The sequence below is a fragment of the Silurus aristotelis genome, assembly GCF_946808225.1.
Source record: "Silurus aristotelis genome assembly, chromosome: 4".
NCBI lineage: Eukaryota > Metazoa > Chordata > Actinopteri > Siluriformes > Siluridae > Silurus > Silurus aristotelis.
In genome coordinates, this window is record NC_139577.1 from 11064503 (window position 1) to 11086022 (window position 21520).

Genomic DNA, 21520 nt, shown 5'->3' on the forward strand with positions numbered 1-21520 from the left:
GTTCTCGGGCGATGGCGTTCAAATGTGTTTCATTCCAAGTGATTAATAAGGATTTTAATCCGTGGACAGGTGCAGGTTTCAGGTTGTCTCACTTTCTGCCAGACACTCGAATGCGTTTTTGAGGCATCCAGACAAAGCTAATCGTTCCTGGTGTCCGTTACCATGGACACCACCCGTCCAATGTCGCCAAGAATTCACGACACAGATGCGCACGATCCTGCTGCAGGATGCGCTCTGACCGCCTTTAGGTGAAGACAATCCGCTTCTGAGCTCTAACTGTAGTACGGATTATTCTTAAGGGTCACCTACAAGGTCTCCACTGTGTATTTCCTAAACTGGGAAAAGATCGCAGAGCTACTGATGTACCATTTTTAGTTATCATGTGCGATTAGTCTGGTCTAGTCTGTTTATACGAGCATCCTTACGTATTAATGACATTGCAGCTGATTATATACAACTGTACTGGTTAATTTTACTAGTGTGGAGTCAGATTCAGTATTTGATAACATAAAATAGCAGCATTGTCATATTTGTACATACTAGTTCTTTGTAGAACATTTTCTGACAAGGGACAAATAGTGATGGCTGGACGACTGGGTCAGAGCATCTCGAAAACTGAACCGCTTGTGGGATGTTGCTGGTCTGCAGTGGTCAGTATCTATCAAATTAGTCCAAGGAAGGAACAGTGGTGAACCGGCAACAGGCTCACGGGCGGCCAAGACTCACTGATGCACGTTGGGAGTGAAGGCTGATCCAACAGACAAGTTACTGAAGCTCAACTTGCTAAAGTTGTTCATGGTAAACGGGTCACGACTGTTTTGGCAGCAAAAGAGGACCAACACAATATTAGGCAGGTGGTCGTTATGTTATGCCTGATCTGTGTATAGTGTGGCCAATAATCCAAGTAATTGTGCTTCATTGCTTCCTACCTGTGCTACCATGTCCTCATTTAAAAAAATAAAAAATAAAAATAAAAAATACAATAAATAAATAATAATAAAAATCCCTCCTATACCCAGTGACCCTATTGTTCTTTAAAAATAATAATAATAATAATAAAAATAAAAACATCTTGATTTGACCAGTAATCAGACATCCAAATGATGACCTATTCAATTTTATTTTCCTTATGAGGGTTTCTTTATCACGGAAACTTGTTTAACCAATTGGACCATGAATAGATCTGGTTGCAAAGCCACATCTCCCCTATAGAGTTTGGTGAAATATGAGCCTAGATGCTGGTCACAAAAACAGGTGGTATGTGGCAAGGACTTCTCAGTGCTGAATACAGAAAAGCTTCATTATACAACCTCAACAACCCAGACTCAAACACCACCAGGTTAGAGGTCATTCCAAACTTCTCTTAATCTTCCAACAACCTAAAATATAACCAGTTCTGCATGACTTTTGTATAAGAAAAGTAATGCATATTATCAATCACTGAATTGTAAACATGAATATAAAACATTAATGCACTGCATCATGTACAGTTTATGAAAACATTTATGATTTCTTAACATAAAATAACAATCCTGTTTTAATACATTACTTTTATTCTAAGTTTTCTCTGTACAACAACCCTATAAATACAAAGTCCACATTGAAGACAAAATAATGAGCACATATTGATATTCAGGATCTCACACCCACAGTTCCTCCCACATAATCTAAGGAGGAGTACAACAGTTGAAATAAAACCGATTTTAAAACATTACACAAAGGAATTCATAAATACAATGCATATATGCATCAAGAAACTGCTTATACTAAATTAATTTCTGCCCAAAGTAGAAAGTACAATATGGAAATTGACTGTATATGTTTCTGCTTGAGAAAAAAAAAAAATCTTATTCCTCATGTTACATTTTTCTAGTATCAAATCAAAGTTGGTATTTTGGAAAAAGGAATCGAACTTAAACAGCATGTAAAATCCTTTTAGATCAATAAACATTTTCTTTCACAAAATAAAGTACAAAAAAAAGCACAGCTAGTTTTACAGATTTTTCAGTGGAACTCCTGTAAATCTGCAGTATATACAGGTTTATGTATAAGATAATTAATGGTGAATTTAGAATTCACTGAAAGATGTCTCCCCAACCACACGCCTATTCTTTTCAAATAAATGAGACCAGGTTTATCAGCCAGAAATGAAAAGTGTGTATTAAAACTGAACAAATATCAGAGATCTTTAGCTAGAATGACTGAAAAAACATTTTCAGGTACAATTGCATATGCATAATTTCTCAATAGTGTTATTATAATCTTAATAAAAAAAGAAAAGAAAAACGTCATCCTAACAAGAATTATGTATGCAATAGTAGAGTCTCTTATTTTGAAGGTCTTCCTCAGAAATTCCCAGTTAGCAGAAAATGTCAGGAATTACACAGGATGAGATGGTGATTATAAAACTGGCAAATTAGAGATCAAATACAATTCACTGTGTTTAAAAGCCCAAGTCTTTAAATAAATGTGAACATTGTGATGCATCAGTCAGAAAAGTCAAAGGTAATGGCACTTTATCTACATGAATGCATCTTAAGTGTTGATTTTTTTAATACAAATTCTATGTCCAATGCCAATCAAAGCAACTTGGAGCAAATTTTCCTGCTCTCAGGAAACTGTTACAGTTAAGACGCATGTGCAGTGAAGATTAGAAATGGTTCGGCAAACCACCATATTGACCATATCTTATGTTTATCTAACTGATTGATGTCTAGCTGAAGTGCTAGGTGTGAACTCAATTTGCTACTCTTCCGTTCCCAGTTCAGTTGCACCTAAACCAGTTTTCCATTCCAAAGAAAAAAACATCAGAATAAGTGATTACTGTGATTGTATGACTGCAGCCATAGATCTCACTGTGGAATTAGTGACAACACTGGCCACATTCGGGATATCTCTGGCCACTCTCTGAATAGGGGGAACATTGGGGCCTTCTAGAGTGTCCAGGATACCTTCAGGAAAAAGAAGAAGAAGAGTGCTTTATTAATATATAATATAATATATATATATATATATATATATATATATATATATATATATATATATATATATATATATATATATATATATAATATATATATACATACATACACACATACATACATATATACACACACACACACACAATTCTAATTAATTTTTATTGTTGAAGAATAACAATAGTAAAATAAATCTATACTGTATAATAAATGACTGCATTGACAACAACGATATTCTCATTAACCAGCTAAAAAAAAAATTATTTATGGTTAATAACAGTTTATCTTAAATAATAAAATATTAAAATAATAATATATTAAAATAATTAAAATCTCTATATTACTGAAAACACAGCATACACGTGTAAATATTAGTACACATACATAAACTGAAAAACAATCATATCACGACTATTTTTTTGGTTTTATGTGACCTAATTAGACATTAATTTGAAAGTAGTGTGTTTAAAAGTAGACTCACGAATAGACCAGACAAGAACTCTATTATAACAGCAAGATAATAATAATGTCTTGCTATTCGCAAGAGACAATGGATTCATTATTTGGTTGCCCACTGGGAGCTTTTGCTGCCTTCTTACATTTTTTTTTTTTTTTTTTTTTTTTATAATAGCACAAGAAGCATTCCGTATCCTCAATTAAGTGTAAATGAGATCAGACAGAAGAATAGTGACTGAAAACAGTTTGATGTACACTGAGTCTAGTGAGTACTCAATAGAATTGTTTCACGTACAATTAGGGATCAAATATCTAATAATCTATTTGATATTCACACTTCATTTATTACCTTCAACAATCTTGTGGTAGGCAAAATGCAGGTAGAGCAGGAAAAGCATGTGGAGAGCTGCTAGTGTGCCACACAAAATAAGCCGAGACGTTTTGCCCACAGTGCGAGAAATCAGCACAGCCACCTGAGAGAACACACATGGGTGGGAGACAGGAGAGAAACAGGATCGAACACACTCGGACTTCTTATAGTGGATGTACAATATAATCCAAATGCCATAGACCTTATCGCTATATACACCAAATCAAAATTAAGTGTTTGATATTTTATAAAAACAAGTTGTGTTGCAATGAACAATGAATAAATGATTATTAAAATACTGTGGTATCGATTTTTTTATTAAATACAACCAATTTTGATGACCCTAGTAATTTTTACATACACACACACACACATACATACATACATATACATACACACATATATACATACACACATATATATATATACAGTGGGTACCGAAAGTATTCAGACCCCCTTAAATTTTTCACTCTTTGTTATATTGCAGCCATTTGCTAAAATCATTTAAGTTCATTCTTCTTCCTCATGAATGTACACACAGCTCCCCATATTGACAGAAAAACACAGAATTGTTGACATTGTTGCAGATTTATTAAAAAAGAAAAACTGAAATATCACATGGTCCTAAGTATTCAGACCCTTTGCTGTGACACTCATATATTTAACTCAGGTGTTTTCCATTTCTTCTGATCATCCTTGAGATGGTTCTACACCTTCATTTGAGTCCAGCTGTGTTTGATTATACTGATTGGACTTGATTAGGAAAGCCACACACCTGTCTATATAAGACCTTCCAGATCACAATGCATGTCAGAGCAAATGAGAATCATGAGGTCAAAGGAACTGCCTGAAGAGCTCAGAGACAGAATTGTGGCAAGGCACAGATCTGGCCACGGTTACAAAAAGATTTCTGCTGCACTTAAGGTTCCTAAGAGCACAGTGGCCTCCATAATCCTCAAATGGAAGACGTTTGGGACGACCAGAACCCTTCCTAGAGCTGGCCGTCCGGCCAAACTGAGCTATCGGGGGAGAAGAGCCTTGGTGAGAGAGGTAAAGAAGAACCCAAAGATCACTGTGGCTGAGCTCCAGAGATGCAGTCAGGAGATGGGAGAAAGTTGTAGAAAGTCAACCATCACTGCAGCCCTCCACCAGTCGGGGCTTTATGGCAGAGTGGCCCGACGGAAGCCTCTTCTCAGTGTAAGACACATGAAAGCCCGCATGGAGTTTGCTAAAAAAACACCTGAAGGACTCCAAGATGGTGAGAAATAAGATTCTCTGGTCTGATGACACCAAAATAGAACTTTTTGGCCTTAATTCTGAACGGTATGTGTGGAGAAAACCAGGCACTGCTCATCACCTGTCCAATACAGTCCCAACAGTGAAGCATGGTGGTGGTAGCATCATGCTGTGGGGGTGTTTTTCAGCTGCAGGGACAGGACGACTGGTTGCAATCGAGGGAAAGATGAATGCGGCCAAGTACAGGGATATCCTGGACAAAAACCTTCTCCAGAGTGCTCTGGACCTCAGACTGGGCCGAAGGTTTACCTTCCAACAAGACAATGACCCTAAGCACACAGCTAAAATAATGAAGGAGTGGCTTCACAACAACTCCGTGACTGTTCTTGAATGGCCCAGCCAGAGCCCTGACTTAAACCCAATTGAGCATCTCTGGAGAGACCTAAAAATGGCTGTCCACCAATGTTTACCATCCAACCTGACAGAACTGGAGAGGACCTGCAAGTAGGAATGGCAGAGGATCCCCAAATCCAGGTGTGAAAGACTTGTTGCATCTTTCCCAAAAAGACTCCTGGCTGTATTAGATCAAAAGGGGGCTTCTACTAAATACTGAGCAAAGGGTCTGAATACTTAGGACCATGTGATATTTCAGTTTTTCTTTTTTAATAAATCTGCAACAATGTCAACAATTCTGTGTTTTTCTGTCAGTATGGGGTGCTATGTGTACATTCATGAGGAAGAAGAATGAACCTAAATGATTTTAGCAAATGGCTGCAATATAACAAAGAGTGAAACATTTAAGGGGGTCTAAATACTTTCCGTACCCACTGTATATGCTGCTATATTACATTTCAATGGCCTTTTTAACACCACTGCACTTTAACAAATATATGTTTTGACATCTAGCTGACATGGCCTTGTTACACCTTTCACTTCATTTGAAGCTTCTTTGTAAAAGAAATCATTTGTGTTGCTTCTGCATCTAATAAGGAAATCCAATCAGTTTATCATTACCATTCGAAGAGTGGAAAGTCCTCCTATTACCAGCCACAGAATATAGAACAGGGAGTGAAAGTGGACATTGTAGGTGACGAAAAGGACCACGCAGTGGCCAAATAGACCATACCCCTGCAAAACACAGTTTTAAAGCATCACACATCAATATGTTCAGTCATAAATCAAAACTCATTCTAAAATGAATGATTTTCAATTCAATTTCATTTTTATTCGTAGGACACTTTTAAAAATGGACTTTGTCTTAAAGCAGTTTTACACAGATTAAGCAGTAATAAAAATAAATGCAGAGGTTTGTTCCTTATAATTGTAAGTTTGTCTCCTAATGTGCGAGCTGGTAATGACTGATTAACTTACTAGTAAAGACAACATCTGGAGCATGGTGATCTGAGAATTGCAAAGGTAAGCCACGAAATAGACAAAGGAGGATGTTCCAAGCCAGTAGCCAAAACATGTCCCAATGGCAGTTCCCATCAGTGTGCCCTCTCTCTGTTTTAGTAAACATCAGATTATTCCTTGCAGAATGTGCTCCATGCATGAACCAGGGTTACATTCAATTATAACTGGGTTCCCAATGTATAGAGTTCTGCTTACAATAACAGTTCCAGAAGTCTTCATGCCGTGAAGCAGGATGGCCACCATAGTGAACACCAGCATCATTGGTCCATACAACTCCCCAGCAATTTTCTATTAGTTTGAAGAATACACATTTCTGCAGATCTCTCTAAAGCCTTCACTTTATATACAATTAAACAGCCTTTTTTTCTTTCTAATAAAATTATGTTTTAAAGCACAAAGCAATCAAAAAACAATATTCTGTAAACCAGTAATGAAAAAGCTTACCTGTGGAAAATTGATCATTTTGAGTGGAATCATGGACTCGAGTAATCTGTGTAGAAGTGAATTGTACATGTTTCAGTGAAAGGTGCTTATTCACTGCCACATTACCCATGTGAACCTGTTTTAGTTCTTACCTGTTCCTCACTTGAATAGGCTCGACGTCAAAGTAAGGTCGGAGGATGTCGATGTTAGCATACAGGTTAAAGGCTTTCGAGGCCTGTCGTTTTCCCGCTTTCCATACCTGTATGAATTTATGAAATATCATATTTACGACACTGCTTTTAGACTAGAAAAATTAGTTCAGATGAAATTGTAAGTAAAAATCCAGGGGGTTCCAAAAGTCTCCATACACATGAGAAATGAACATTTTTACAGACACTCTTATGCAAAGTGACTTACATTTATCTTATTCATAAAACTGAGCAGGTATGGGGTTAAGGGCTTTTTTTGCTCAGAGGCCCAGGAGTGGCACTTGAACTCACAACTTTCAGAACCAAAATCCAAGCCACATGCACAGACCCATCGATCCCACTCATGATGAGCTTGTGTTAAGACATCTGGTGTTATTGTACTTGGTGTTAATTTCCCCTATATATAAAGATCTCTCAGGCAGCCTTGAGTTTTATTACAAGTTAAATATAATGACAATATAAACAAACATGGTCACTTTGGGGTTAAAACCATGTTACTCAAAATTAATTATTTATGTACAAAATTTAGAAATGTCCTTAATGCTCTCATATCAGATGCCATTTAAACCACGTGTTTGCTTAATGATAAAAAAATACAAAATAAAAAAAAAAGATAAAAACTTTACCCAGTTAATATCATGCCTGTGACTTAGCAGCAAACTGTAGCCATAATCAAAATAGAACAAAAAAAGATTATAGGTTGACATGGATAATACAGTATATGGACAAAAGTATTCGAACACCTATTATTTTTTCTAGCCATATGTATTTTTTGCCCAAAGACACACAAAGCCATCTCCATGAAGATATGCTTTACATGGGGTGGAGTGAAAGCTGACTTTAAAGGCTGAACTGGAACAATGACTGCACCTACCTCACTCTCACTCTACCTCATTACCTGACTTTAATAAAGCCCTTGTAGCTGAATGAGCACAAATCTCCACAAACAAACTTCATAATCTAGTGGAACACCTTCCCAGAAGAGTGGAGGTTATTATAACAGCAAATGGACACTCAAATGTGGAGTGAGACGTACATAACACACAATCGCATTACCATCTGTCCAAAAACTTGTCAATATAGTGTACATTTTTTATTAAAGGCTAAATAAATAACAGGTTAAAATTGCACTGCAATCACACACACACAAACACACACACACACACACACACACACACACACACACACACACTATGTATAAATATATGAGCTGAACCACATGTGTAGGAGGAAGAGGACAGCAGACCAATTAAACCGTCCTGCTGCACGATTCCTGACCTCATCCGCGACTTGTCTTCCTAACTGGCCTTTGAGGCCTTTCATGCCGAGGAACTCTCCATCCTCTCCGGCGTCGTCCTCGGTTGCTGCTGCCTCGGCTGCCACCTCTTCCTCCTCCTTCATACGCTGGTGCATCTCCCCCATGTCCTCAAAGCTGGAGCCTGAGGTGTCGTCCATGTTCTCCATGTCTATAACTGCCGAGCCACTGCCCTAAAAAGAAAACAAACATTGAAGACAAACAGAAACTCAGCTGAATATCAAGGTGAAAAACAGGTATTACAGTTGCAATGCACATTTCTGGGACAGCGTTAGATCCAGGAGATTTGGGGTTCACATCCAATGAGTGATCCTCGACACTGTATTTAAGAACTTCTAAACTTCTTGGTCTCTTTGGAAAATGTAAAGCAAACATTTATCATCATGACAATGAGGCTATTTGTACTAATCTCAAGGCTGCACAGGTTGTGATTGGTGCTTTCAAAAAAAATTTTTACTGATATGTTTGAGAATAAAGTAGACTTTCTAACAATCTGTGATGTGACCAATGACCAACATTCAATAGCATGAACCTCGTCAAACTACATATCCAAATTTTAAATGCCTTTCTGTTGGACACAGTAGACTCCTGTCCTGCCCCAGGTAGTGCACATATATAGGGAGCAGAAGGCCATTTGAGACTCGAAAGTGTTTGAAGGATAATCACAGTGTTTTGAAAACACGAGACCGCATTTCTGAAATACCTCCACATTCAAGTGAAGTTATGAAAACCAGCGATGAGCGTCTGTCACCACAGGAAGCTTTATATAACGAAACAGCTAGTCGGCTAGTTTACCTGAATCATAATGTTGTCATCGAAACCTCCCCACGGTTCCGCGTTCGTGTTTTTGGCTCCTTCCGACGCCGACATTTTAGCTCGTGGTGGAAACGACAATTATAACACAAAGTTTTTCAGCTGTGTGACGGCGGTGTAACTACACACGAGCACGAACGCTCGTGATATTGTTGAGTAATTAAATGCGCTGTTTGGACGGTCGCTCCTGAAGGAAACATTCAACAACATTCCACATCACAGCGGTGAACCAGGAAGCAGAAGGAGGGGGAGAGGCTTCACTCTGAGCCCTAAGCGTCAAATACCACGGTCACGTGACCGACAATGTCCACACGGATAAAGGGTCCGGTATGATCAAAAGTTTCCCTCAATCAGTTCCAGGCATTTATCTCACACACACACACACACACACACCCATCCATCCATCCATCCATCCATCCATCCATCTATCTATCTATCTATCTATCTATCTATCTATCTATCTATCTATCTATCTATCTATCTATCTATCTATCTATCTATCTATCTATCTATCTATCTATCTATCTAGATAGTTAATGTTGAAGTACTACAAATAAATAAATAAATATAAAGATGCCAGTGAAAAATGTGCAAAAGCTGATGAGCAAGTACGCTAAGAAGTTGGCATTTTTCCAACATGATAATGACCCAAAACACCCTGCCAAGATGACAACTGCCTTGACCTGTGGGGCATCCTCAAGCAGAAGGTAATTTATATATTATGTTTTTTCATATTTTAATCTCAATGGGGAAAGAATTCCAAAGTTTTGTTGCACATTAAGAAAAACCCCAATAAACTAAATAAACAGGTCGGAGCAACATAGACCAGAATAAACAGGAGCAGAGATGACACCTTGAAATGTAGACAGTTAAAAGTTGTGAGAATAATAAGTTGTTATGCCATGTAGTTCCTTATCGGCCAGCATAGAAATTTTAAAATACTTAGTTTGTGTTCACACAAATAAATCAGAATGAGGAAAGTCTATTTTTTAACCATGGCATGATTGTTGGTTATAGATGGGCTGGTTAGAGTTTTTTAGAAAATGCACAATGGTAATAGAAGAACTTTCTAATGCAACATGTAAAGACACAGCAGCCTTGACACCCACAGTAACTCAGAGTGATCTCATGCATACACCTGAGCAGGTGCTGGAATTTAAATTAAAAAACAAGTAAAAAGAAATTTATGAATGCTGAGAGATTGGAGGAGAAAGAGCTCTATAGAAACCCAATTACATTTTAGTCCAAAAAAGCGGCGTAGGGGAAAAAACGGAGATATTTGGTAAAAATGTTGTATCCACACAAACTATAATATTATTCCCAGTAAACAATGTAGAATTGAACACATTTGTGCTCCGTCAGTGAGTCAAACCTCTGAGTGCAGTGTCGTGTAGATACCGCCAGGTGTCAATAAAACAACTATGAGCTGCAGCTACAGACTATAAGGTAGTGGTGAAGTCTCTGCTGGCCTGAACTCTATCAGTCTACTAAGACTTTTCCCTATGAACATATATTCAATTATTACCAATTGCATTTTCTCTTCATTTCATAGCATTTCTTTTGCTGGTGCTGCTTCCTGTAGTGTCTGTTTATTATCCTGTTTCAATCCAATCGTTTTTCAGCCTTCACATCACATGTTGCTAGCGTCAAAATCTGCATTGATCCTTCAGAATCAGAACTGTAAGCATCTTTAGTTTCAAATTCATAACAGTGAAGCTGTTACTTTAACCAATCAAAGTGTGAGTTGGCCACTCTGGGGCCATCTAGCAGGCGTACAGTAATGTTGGCATTTTCGTGTTCTTTGGATAGTCAGAAAGTGCACTAGTCAGGGCTTGCAAACTGCATCTGTAGCAATTTGCACAAATACATGTGTGGATTTAATAGCTGTCTTTCTTTTCATTCCGTATTGCTTGACAAGAAGATGAGAAAGGAGAGGAAATTGATTTAGTCACAGATGCACTTACAAGGACATTTACAAAAAAGCTGAACATTGTGAGGAAAGGTTGGCCAAAACAGTTCAAAAGAGTTTAAAAGCTTTTTCATGAACCACAGAGAACCATAGAGAGCCATAGAGAACCTGCATGTCTTGCACTATCCTTAAACATTTGATTATACATTCATTTTTCTCCACACTATGAAATGGTCTTAAATTATTTATTGTTTTCTATGTTTTGTTTCTTGAGCTGGTTAATGCTGTCATACCGTCTATCACCAAAAGGTGGCAGTAAAATGTCTTCCAGCGCTTATTATACTACCGAGGAAGAACAAGCAACAATAGTATCGCGAGACAAAAGGCGATATTAAAACGCGCTTTATAATTCGATTGATATAATATGGACCCAATAGTTTCTCCTTTAACAAGAACGTGCATATGTTGGTAAAATCTGCTGCAGTGCTACGGAACCATTTTATGTCAAAGAGCACGCCTGGCTGTGAGTGAAGATTACCGGCTCGTGCTTCTGTCTCTTGTACAACAACCTTTCAACAAATAAATCTATGCCATCCAATAAGCCGATCACCAGGTAGGTCTGTATTTAAAACTCCGCTGTTATACAGTGTTTTCATTCACACACACGGTTTTGCTATACGGCACCGCGATACTATTCTGTGGGAAATTGAATGGAAATTTTTTATTCTAACAGTTTTTTAGTAACAGTTATACATAAGCACAGCTCCGTTGCTCAGAATATTGCTCTGCTATATGAATGGACCGCTTACAGATTTGAGAAATTGTTACACAACCAAAATATAATTGTTTGTCTTGTTGAACTGGAGTAAAAAATCCACGAGTGGCGTCTGAGGGTAGATTATGTACTAAAGTTCCACAGGGGAATGTTGCACACGTCTTCAATAAGTGCAGGAAACGACAAGTGAAAGTGATTCTCTTTTTGACAGTCTCCATGCGCTCAGCTCAGCAGATCTCAGCCTGGGATCTACACTGTGCCTGTAATCACGGGTTGCCAGAGTTGCGATAAAAACTCGCATTTTTTCGTAATACGTTTGGTCTCTGGAGTCTTGAATTAGTCTCGTGTTATTTATAAAGAAGCTGCCATAAATAAAATGACTCGAGTGAACTCTGGAATATACTCATCTGATACGCAGGTCAATAAAGTAAAAACGGTTACGAATAGTACCTTCTTTCCTCGCTAGTGCGTTTTAATATTTAATTATAAGTAGTCTATTGCGTGTGTTTAAAAGCTGGCTGTTTTTTTGTTTAAAAAATGCAAACTTGGCAACTCGCGGTGTACGTGCGAAATGGAAGAACGCTGGTGGAGGCCGCCTCGCGCGGGTGCTGACGTAGCGGCTGTCCGCGCGAGATAAACCGGTCCACCCGCCTCCTGTTGCGACAGACGTCCGTGTGCGCGCTGTGGTTGGCTGTAATGTTTAATGACTTTAGCCCACAGGCCAATCCGCGACCAGGGGGCGGGTCATCGGATGTAGGAACGAACGAGGGGAAACTTTGAGGGCCGGTGACGGTATAAATCTTGACGGTAGATGATTAGAGCCGTGTTTTAGGGATTATTGGAGACTAAACATCTCTGAAGCGTTCCGGGTGTGTGTCGGTGAGCTGGTTTAGCAGACGAGGTATGAATCAGTAATGATCTTCAGACGGCAGGACACACACACACACACACACACACACACACACACCGCGTTGGGCCTGTTCACGGAAGAACCTTTTATTCCGCTTTGTTAGGAATTTATCTGTAATTACACATTTCCTTCATTATTGTCTCACCAGTTTGTATAATAAAATTATTATTAATTATTATTTTAAAGGGAATAAAATGTTTTTATTGGTAGTTGGTGAGTTAAACTGTAACACCAGCAGTTGTGATAGAAACACATTTGAATGATCTCCTGGTTTACATTTGCTATCATTTTGCTATTGTAATAACACAGTGTCAAAACAATATAATGACCTTATATTTGTGGATTTGTTCATTCTTATCCTATTCAGGTTTTCGCTTCGTCTCCTTGATCTTGACCTTTTTCTTTTCGCACATGATAGAACCCCTGCTTGTGTTCTATAGGCATCAATAATATAATATAAAAAAAAACATACAGTACAAATGACAGAATCTGATCATCTTTCTGGAGTTTAAAAAGGAAAAACGAGGAAAAACATAAAAAAACAGTAAAGCAAATAGAATTGCTGGGTGGTGAATATACATTTGTCTTTGATCTTTTGAAGCTTTGAAAATCACTAGTTCCGTATCAACTCTACTGTGAAATGAAGTCTACGTTGAATGTCGTGGTCATGTTTTCCTTCAGTTCATCACAGAACAATGCAAGTGTATAATAGTATGTTGTGAAAAGACACAACAGATTTATATCTTTGTTGAAAGTATTTTCTTGTTCAGGGTCAGAAATTGGCACTCCTACATGTAGCAGGTTTTTTTTTTTTTTTTTTTTTTTTTTTTGTCCAGCTGTCACAAACCGGTTCTTTTTTACATGCTTTCATTAGAAAGACCAGAAAGTGAAACTTTGCTTCCCTTTTTAATGCCGTTTGTATTGCTAAAAATATGATCTTCACACTTGCAAATGTAACATTATGCGAACAGGGGTTTTTTTTTGTGTGTGTGTGTGTGTGTGTGTGTGTGTGTGTGTGTGTGTGTGTGTGTGTGTGTGTGTGTGTGTGTGTGTAGCATGTCACCCCCTGGAGAGCGAGAGACGGCGGCTCTGCGGCAGTGTGTTCAGTCCCGGGCGCAGCTGGAAGAGGCCATAGCCGGAGTGATTAAAGCTGAGGCCCAGCTCAGGGGTAACTCTAGAGAGGTGAGGTTTTTAAGCTCGTCTTAAATCCCCTGCTGTATGTGCACTAAAATGCCTTCTATTATGCTCATTCTTTCAACCACTCCTTCACTGTTTTTATTTTTTTTGTTGCACATTGTCTGTTTTGCTTTTTGATCTGAAGTTGCAGTGTGTTTTTCATGTGTGTGTCAAGCATAACTCATCACTGACTGCTCAGTATCTTGTGCTTTGTGCTGTAAACACTGTTGTTTAAGAGATTTATCCAGGCACTTTGCCTAATCCTTTTGTGATGCAGCCAGAGAAAGGGGGCATTTTTATCAGAAGCGCACAGCAAATGACGTGGTGACCACTAGTTCCCCCACACCCTTGTGCATGCTGTATCATGTGGTAAAAGTGTTGTGTGTTAGGATGACATTACAATACTCTAGTGGCATGGTATTGGTTAATAATTGCTATTTCTTATGACCAATTCTAAGCCTGAGAGATTTATTTACAGCATGCGGTTACCGGGTTAACATGACAGCCATGGACAATCCTTGAGCCTCTTCGTATAAATAGGATGTATGCGAATCTTGAGCTTCATATTCCTCGTTGCTTTTGACCAGTACACTCCTAGAGCAAATTCTTGACATTTGTGGATTGGTTAAGACTTGTCAAGATTCTTCATAAACATTTTTTTATCTGGAATTGAAGATAAGCTAGGTATTTCTGTAATGGTAATTTCTATATTATAATTAAAGCAAAAGTTTTATGGAAGTGCTGGACACATTGGGATTGTATGCAAAAAAAAAAAAAGTATTTTACCACAGAGTAAAGAAAACATGGTTTGTGAGAGATTGCAATCAAACACTCTCTTTGCTGCTGTGTATGACTACCTTTTTTTAATTATTATTTTATTACTTTGCTTTCTCTAAATTCCTCTGAACCACTGTTTGTGTTCAGGTGAAGTCTCAGCTGCACAGCTGTATCAGCAGGCACTTGGAGACTCTGCGCTCGCGGGAGGTTTGGCTGCTCGAGCAGATCGACTTGGTGGAGCACCTAAAGACAGAAGCTCTGCAGCAGCAGTTACAGCAGCTCCACTGGGTCAGTCCATGAATGACCTGAACACACTACAGATTCTTTTAAACCAGTTAATATGTAATTTTGTAGATAATAATGTACAAGTCAGACACAGTAAACTTTATGGATTTTGCTCTTTTTTTCCCTTTTCTAGTTGTGTGAGGTCTTAAAGAGAATAAGCGCAACTTAATGCAACTTTTTTTTTCTTATCTTTTTGTAGCTTCGTGGCCAGTTTGATATCCTCATCCATCAACTCCAAAATTCCAACAGCACCAACCTTGCCAGCCAACTCACTAGCTGTTTGGAAAAGTAAGCCCTGGCTCACTGGATTCTTTTGTAGCTTTTGGTTTAGGTGGCATGTTTGCTTCATCCTCCTAAATTATTGTTTACCAGGCAAAATGTTAAATAGCAGCACTGTAGTGGTTTAAGCGCCAGTTCTAATCCGCCATTCAAAGAGGCAACGCACGCCCATGCAATAATTCTACTTCTATGTCGGAGGCAGGGAGTTTAAAGGCTTTGTGCTTTGTTTGAAAGGTTTTCTGGTCTGAATCTAAGTCCTGAGGAAACCCCAGAGATGAGTTTTGAAGCAGACGTCCGCTCCTTGCGCCAAGCCATTACCTCTTTTGGGACCATTTCCACTCAGGTTGGCCATTTGTTATGATTAACACATTTATTGATTCAAAATAAAAGTTTTAAATTTTTGCATGTTTTCCATGACTTCTGGAATTCTAAAGTTAAAATGGCTTTTAGTTCCCCGTTGTAAATCCTTAGTGCTGTCTGTTGCTATTTTTAACCTTGTGTTGAGGAAATTGACTTTGGCCTTTCACCGTGCATGTCCTAGCTGACAGGAACAGAATGTGCTTGATTAGCATTATAACACAGATTACTCTCCCTACTACAGCAGATGTTAAAGACCTCTGTTTCCAGCCTAACCAGTCAAAGATCAAGCTCTGCTGAGGAAACTTGGCTTGTACAGAACTGCCCCATTAGTGCAAAGAGACAGGTTTGTTCTTAACATGTTTTAAGTGCAGAACGTGACTTGTGCAGCTACTTGTGGTTTGTCCCACCTCCTCACGTTACAGTGTAAATAGCCTGGCGGTTTTGTATTTACAGAAGCTGGACCAAAACTGGGGAGGTCCACTTGCCGAGTGGCTGCTTACCAACAGTCCTGTGACCAGTGCTCCAATTGGATACAAGTCCAGTAATAACCCCCAGGATTGGCTGTTATCCCCTAGAGAGATACTTCAGGTGAGTTCTTGTGCTAGGTTACATGACTGTTCTTCATATAATCTTTAAAAGCACTGGTTAGTGTTCAGAAATTGACTTTTCTCTACAGTTGTTTATTGATTTATTAAACAAAAAAATGTACTTCAGGTAAAAGCAATTTGAAAGAGACTATGTATAAATTAATTTCAAAACCACTATTAAAGATTATGCTAAAATGTTGTCAGTATTCGAGGACAACATTTGTAACTGTAGACTTTTAGCCATAGAACTATGCAAACGAGAGACAACAGATAAACCGTGGCTCCACTCAGTCTTGTCATGTTAAGGTTAAAATCGATCTCTAAGGCACCACAAAAATGTCAGGTAATGTCACAGACTGATATTTTAGTGGTGCCTAGATATAATTGTTAATATGTCAGGTTAAAATCTATATGTTCCTGTGTTATTTGGAATAGCATAGTCAAAATGAAGGTAATGGTGAAGTGGGTGGATATGGGTAGTTATTTGGCCTTCTTTAAAAGGAGACTGTATAGAAATGCATTTGAGTCCTTTTACTAGTTTCCTGACATTAATTTAACTTTTTTTGTTCAGTGTATTTCTAGTGCTTTTAGTAATAGACGTTGTTAAAAAAACAGATTTAAAGAAATCTAAATTTGAATTCAGATCAGTGGCTCAGTGAAATGGTCTGTTTCTAATGAATCATGTAATTCTATAATACAATACTTGCCAGCTAAAGTTTTCTCATTACAATAATTGCTTCAAGAGTTGCTATGAATGTTAATTAGAAGATAAAAATGAATGTAAATCTGTTTTGTTTTGTTTTCCCCCTCCCCCAGGCACATTGTCCACTTGTCCCTTTTGACTTCCAAAAGGCCTGGGGTCAGCTCAAAGATCTAGAGGTGTGGCTCCTTAAGGAAAAGTCACCTGCACGTGAGCGAGCCAACAGCAATGCTAGCACCAGCAGCTCAGCTTTCTCTATTGAGAAGATCGAGGAGAGCGACTTCCTGGAAGAAGGGGAAGTTGAGGGAGTTAAAATGGAGAGTGACATGGAAACTGATAACACGGAGGCTCTTGATGACTGGCTCATCACCCCTAAAACCAGCAAGTTGGAGACCAGCCTTGTTTCCGATGCTGCTCAGTGGAAACAAGTGTTCAAACCTTTCAATGAGACCTTCTTGCCCAGCGAATGGCTCCCAAAGTCGGATTGTGGATCATGCTGTGCCTCACGTGTTAAGGCGGTGGAGATCGAGAACCTGGGCAAGCTCAAGTGCCTGAAAACTCCCTTGTCCTCAGGTGTTCCTACTCCCACTAATCCCACTACCCCCACTACTCCCACTCCCTCTTCTGAGAGTCCTCATCCAGTGGAGGTCTGGCTCCAGCAAGCTATCCCTATAGAAAATAACTGCAAAGCCAACGAGAAATGTTCAAGTTTTGCTCAGTGTGTGTGCGAAACCAACTGCGGGAAGGAGGCTCTGAGTGCCTGGCTCCTTAAGAAAGAGGGCAGAGACAAGAACGGCGTTCCCGTGGACAAGAACAGCACTAAAAAACCAGCCATGATACAGCAGCAGGAGCAGAAGGTCCAGGCCATCCTGGACACATGGCTCCATCCTGGCAAAAAAGTAGCAACTCAGTTTCTGTCCCCTCTATCTGGCTGGGTTTCACCATGCAAGCAGGGGGAAGAGAAAGCCACATGTGAAGAGAAGAGCTCACAATTCAGTTTGTTCAAAGATTCTGAGAGTCCCTTCCACAAATCTCTAAAATCTGAAAATTGGGTGCTGCCTGAAAAGAAACACACGGAGATCTCCAGCCAGCTGAACGCAGCAGAACCGGACACTGAGGAGGACAAATGGCTCCTATGCAAGAGGGCCAATGCACAGGTAGGGCAGAATACCATTTTGTGTTTTGAAATTTACTGTAAAAGCTGTAAAATTCTTTCTTTGTGTAGTGCAAATCTTTTTTGTTTATTTATTTATTTTTTCCTCTTCTTCTTGTTGTTTTTAACAGGACAGACTTGGTCTTCCCAGAGTATGTGATATATTTTCCTGTCTCAAGCTTGATGGGGACAAGGAGAAGTGGCTACATCGCACACCTATACACGTGAGAGCCAGTGCTATTTATGAAACGGGAAATTCTAACGTATGTTTTGCTAGAAAAGGGAATTTTTGCTGTTGTAGAGGAAATGAAATAATCTCTTACATTTTTTTCCCCAGATGTGAAAACCGGATCATATTCAGAAATCCTTTGGTGGGCCAACTGAATAGCTGATCATCCAACACACAGTCATCTGTTGCCTTATTTTCAAATTTCTATAGAATTTAAGGATTCATTCTCTATAAACTATTGTATTTTCTTATTTTAGTTGTGGAATAAGTCTTTGCATAACACCGTGTTCTCATGAGAGAAGAAGGCAAGCAAGCTAGTTGACGTTATTACACATGGAACAATATTAGTGCAGAAAGTGCAGTGTCGGCCCAGTACAACGGGCATACGATGTACGGGTCATAAAATAACTGATGAACCTGATCTAAAAATGGAAGGGTGAGTAATAACAATATGGCTGAAGTAATGAAGCTGATCAAAGTTTTTCTTTTAAAATTGTGTACTTAATAATGACACATGCTTTTAGATATGAGAGTTTCCCATATAGACAGACTGGTTTGCTGGCACCCTTCATTCAATGTTTGCTATTTTCACTTCTTCTTTTGTTTTTCTCTCTCCCAAGAATTCACTTTGTGAAATGTATGGTGAAATCCCACCCCAAACGGATCTAGATTCCTTCCAATACGGAAACACTGAAAATGCTTGCTCAAATGACACCTAATGGCAAGGAGCTGCGTATTTAAAAGTATAAGCACACTATATAGACAAGCAGTATGTTATCCTACACAGAATATTTTGATAACTGCTCATCTTCCTGTGTTTACCACATTGTATTATGAGAATCTGAGTTTGTTTTTAAATATCCCGTTGTGTTGCGCTTTAGGGGGTTTGTTTACATTGAGCAGACACCCTACAGTAATTCCTGAATACAGTGTGGCTAAACGCATTGTCATAACGGCTTATTTTTCATCGTGTTCCGTCTCTTTAGATGGTTCTCTAAGCTAAGTTGCTGTAGAGAGCATGGACTTGAGAAGACCTAGTTTTGTGCAGACTTATTAATAAAGCAAATGTGAAACATATTTACCAGTATATAAGAGAATATTTCAGCTTTGCCAGCTCATCCTAAAAGGACCAAGGGTTTGGTGCAATACATGATAACAAAAATATGTATAACATTAAATACCACTTTCATATCGGGGGTTTTATTGGGGTCTCTTTTTAAGTTAATCGTTTCATTTTAATGCAACGCAAACAAACCACAAACAAATTTGACACCGCTCCTGTTTGGATTATTTTTGCTAATATGCTTTGCTGTATGTACCAGAATCTAACTCTTAATAAATATTTAAACACAGTAAACATAATGTGGTTTTCTTTTTTTCTTTTTATTATTATGCCAGTAAATGCATGGACTGACCAGAATAAAACACTTTCTAAAGCTTAATGAATGAATGCCTTTCCTCTGAACTGTCTCTGTGCTTAGCTGTCCTTCTCGTCAAACTAGAGATCAAGCTATAAAAACACATTATAATTGTGCACTATTCTGGTATGGTAGTTTTTTTTACACATGTATGATAAGGTTTTTGTATAAATTCCCATTTTCTGCATTTGCTTGAGGGAACAGCAGTGGCAGCTTATTGGGAGTTTAACTCACGATAGTAGCTTATAGTTGTTCAGCATATAAACAATTTGAAGGAAGTCTAAATGAAATATCAGTTATTTTTACATTATTATAACAAGTCTTGCAAATTGCAACAGTTCATTAAATCATGTTTATACAAACCCTCATTATATATTCATAAACTTTTTTTAGTCTAAAATTGCACCACCACATCATATGTCAGATATGGAAACAGTGTTATGTTTCCAGTGGAACTGGAGTTTATTCATTTTTTATTCACTCACAGAAGGATTTTTTATTCACTCACAGAAGGCATAACTACTTGACAACTCAGTACAATCATAACAAAATATACTGCAAACAAAACAATCCAAGTCATTCTTAAGGCAAAGAAAAGAAATGTTCTTTAATCTGAACTAATTCCAAATGAGCATACTGTTCATTTACTAAACCCAAAAAAGCAGCAACTGATGGCACCTGCAGTAATGGCATCTCTATGGAAGAAACCTATTTTGTGATGTCCATGGTGGAATCCAGGCACCGATTAACAGAATTTACATCCAAGAAACACACAAAAAAAAAATAATAAAATAAAATATACACACTATATATATATATATAAAGATAGTTATTCGGTCCTATCTCCAAAGCAAGCTAATCTGACTGACAAAACTAACTAACAGTAGTAGTACTGAACATTTTTTTTAATACTCTGTGATTTATTCCATTATCCTGTATTCTTAATAGGATGAAATATTTGACAAACACATTAGCATTCATTTAAAAAAAAAAAAAAAATCTTTTTTTTGCATGTAAAATTTGTTATTTTGTCCAAGTCCTTTTGATTCTGTGAAAATGGTGGCACTATGTAATTCCTTATTACTAAGGTTTTATTTTTGGATAAAAGCTGAAAGTCTACACTTTAATCACACCTTGATTTGCTTCTTTTCAAATTCATTGTGGTGGGGTACAAAGGAACAATTAATAGAAATAGTCTAAAATAGAAATCACATAAAATAAGCTTTTTATGCAAAATGGAAATCCTGTTCTCTGTTTCTGTTCTCATCTCTGTGTGAAACTTGTTCTGTGTTCTGGTCTCATACGATGTGAAGCCTGAACCTTAGTAAAACCATTATTTCTTTTGCTTCCGTTGGTGAAAGACTGTATGTAGGCCATACGAATTGATTTACAGATGACTAATATTGACAGGCTGTGTAAGGGTAAACTATGTTTAATCCAAGGATATCCACATCTACATCATAGTTACTCTGACTTTCTCTTGTTTGGACTTGGCAGTGCAGCAGGTAGATGCTCTGTTCAGTCATATCCTTGTGGGAGTTTTTCCCCCAAAAAAAGGACAAATGAATTAGATATGCTAAATTGCCCCTTGGTATGATGATGTGTGGAGACTGACATCTTTCTCACAGAGTTTCCACACCTCGCCCGCTCTTGTTACCAGGTTGGGGATTGACCGAAATGGAATGCTTTTACAGCTGAATCAATCGGTTTTCCCAAACAGTCTCAGCTCAGCAGTCATTCTAAACAAAC

The 21520-nt window shown here is 38.2% G+C and overlaps 2 protein-coding genes across 5 annotated transcripts; one reads left to right on the forward strand and one right to left on the reverse strand.

Annotated features, from left to right (window-relative positions):
* Nucleotides 1–1535: 1535 nt before the first annotated feature.
* yipf3 (Yip1 domain family, member 3) lies at nucleotides 1536–9530 on the reverse strand. The gene is made up of 9 exons (XM_083539583.1): nucleotides 9196–9530; nucleotides 8364–8573; nucleotides 7029–7135; nucleotides 6898–6943; nucleotides 6649–6741; nucleotides 6412–6543; nucleotides 6055–6168; nucleotides 3784–3907; nucleotides 1536–2951 (listed from the first exon to the last, which is right to left on the reverse strand). Exons 1-9 carry the CDS (start codon nucleotides 9268–9270, stop codon nucleotides 2821–2823), a joined length of 1032 nt encoding a protein of 343 aa, XP_083395709.1. The 5' UTR covers nucleotides 9271–9530; the 3' UTR covers nucleotides 1536–2820.
* Nucleotides 9531–9561: 31 nt separating this feature from the next.
* Nucleotides 9562–19710, forward strand: ncoa4 (nuclear receptor coactivator 4). Of its 4 annotated transcripts, none has more exons than XM_083539579.1 (10): nucleotides 9562–9920; nucleotides 13863–13989; nucleotides 14908–15048; nucleotides 15245–15333; nucleotides 15559–15667; nucleotides 15926–16027; nucleotides 16138–16272; nucleotides 17088–18128; nucleotides 18256–18348; nucleotides 18462–19710. In XM_083539579.1, exons 1-10 carry the CDS (start codon nucleotides 9787–9789, stop codon nucleotides 18465–18467), a joined length of 1977 nt encoding a protein of 658 aa, XP_083395705.1. In that variant the 5' UTR covers nucleotides 9562–9786; the 3' UTR covers nucleotides 18468–19710. The 4 variants fall into 4 exon arrangements, with proteins under 4 accessions (XP_083395705.1, XP_083395706.1, XP_083395707.1 ...); XM_083539580.1 differs by having other exon boundaries at nucleotides 9772–9920; nucleotides 15929–16027; XM_083539581.1 differs by lacking the exon at nucleotides 9562–9920 and adding an exon at nucleotides 12236–12798.
* Nucleotides 19711–21520: the final 1810 nt, after the last annotated feature.

Coding starts and splice junctions, on each gene's coding strand:
- yipf3 (XM_083539583.1), bottom strand. CDS start 9,270: ATGTCGGCGTCGGAAGGAGCCAAAAACACGAACGCGGAACCGTGGGGA. Junction 7,136..8,363: donor GAAGACAAGTCGCGGATGAG/GTCAGGAATCGT, acceptor AAATTCATACAG/GTATGGAAAGCGGGAAAACG. Junction 6,169..6,411: donor TCCAGATGTTGTCTTTACTA/GTAAGTTAATCA, acceptor TGTGTTTTGCAG/GGGTATGGTCTATTTGGCCA.
- ncoa4 (XM_083539579.1), top strand. CDS start 9,787: ATGCCAGTGAAAAATGTGCAAAAGCTGATGAGCAAGTACGCTAAGAAG. Junction 16,028..16,137: donor CCATTAGTGCAAAGAGACAG/GTTTGTTCTTAA, acceptor TTGTATTTACAG/AAGCTGGACCAAAACTGGGG. Junction 18,129..18,255: donor GCAAGAGGGCCAATGCACAG/GTAGGGCAGAAT, acceptor TGTTTTTAACAG/GACAGACTTGGTCTTCCCAG.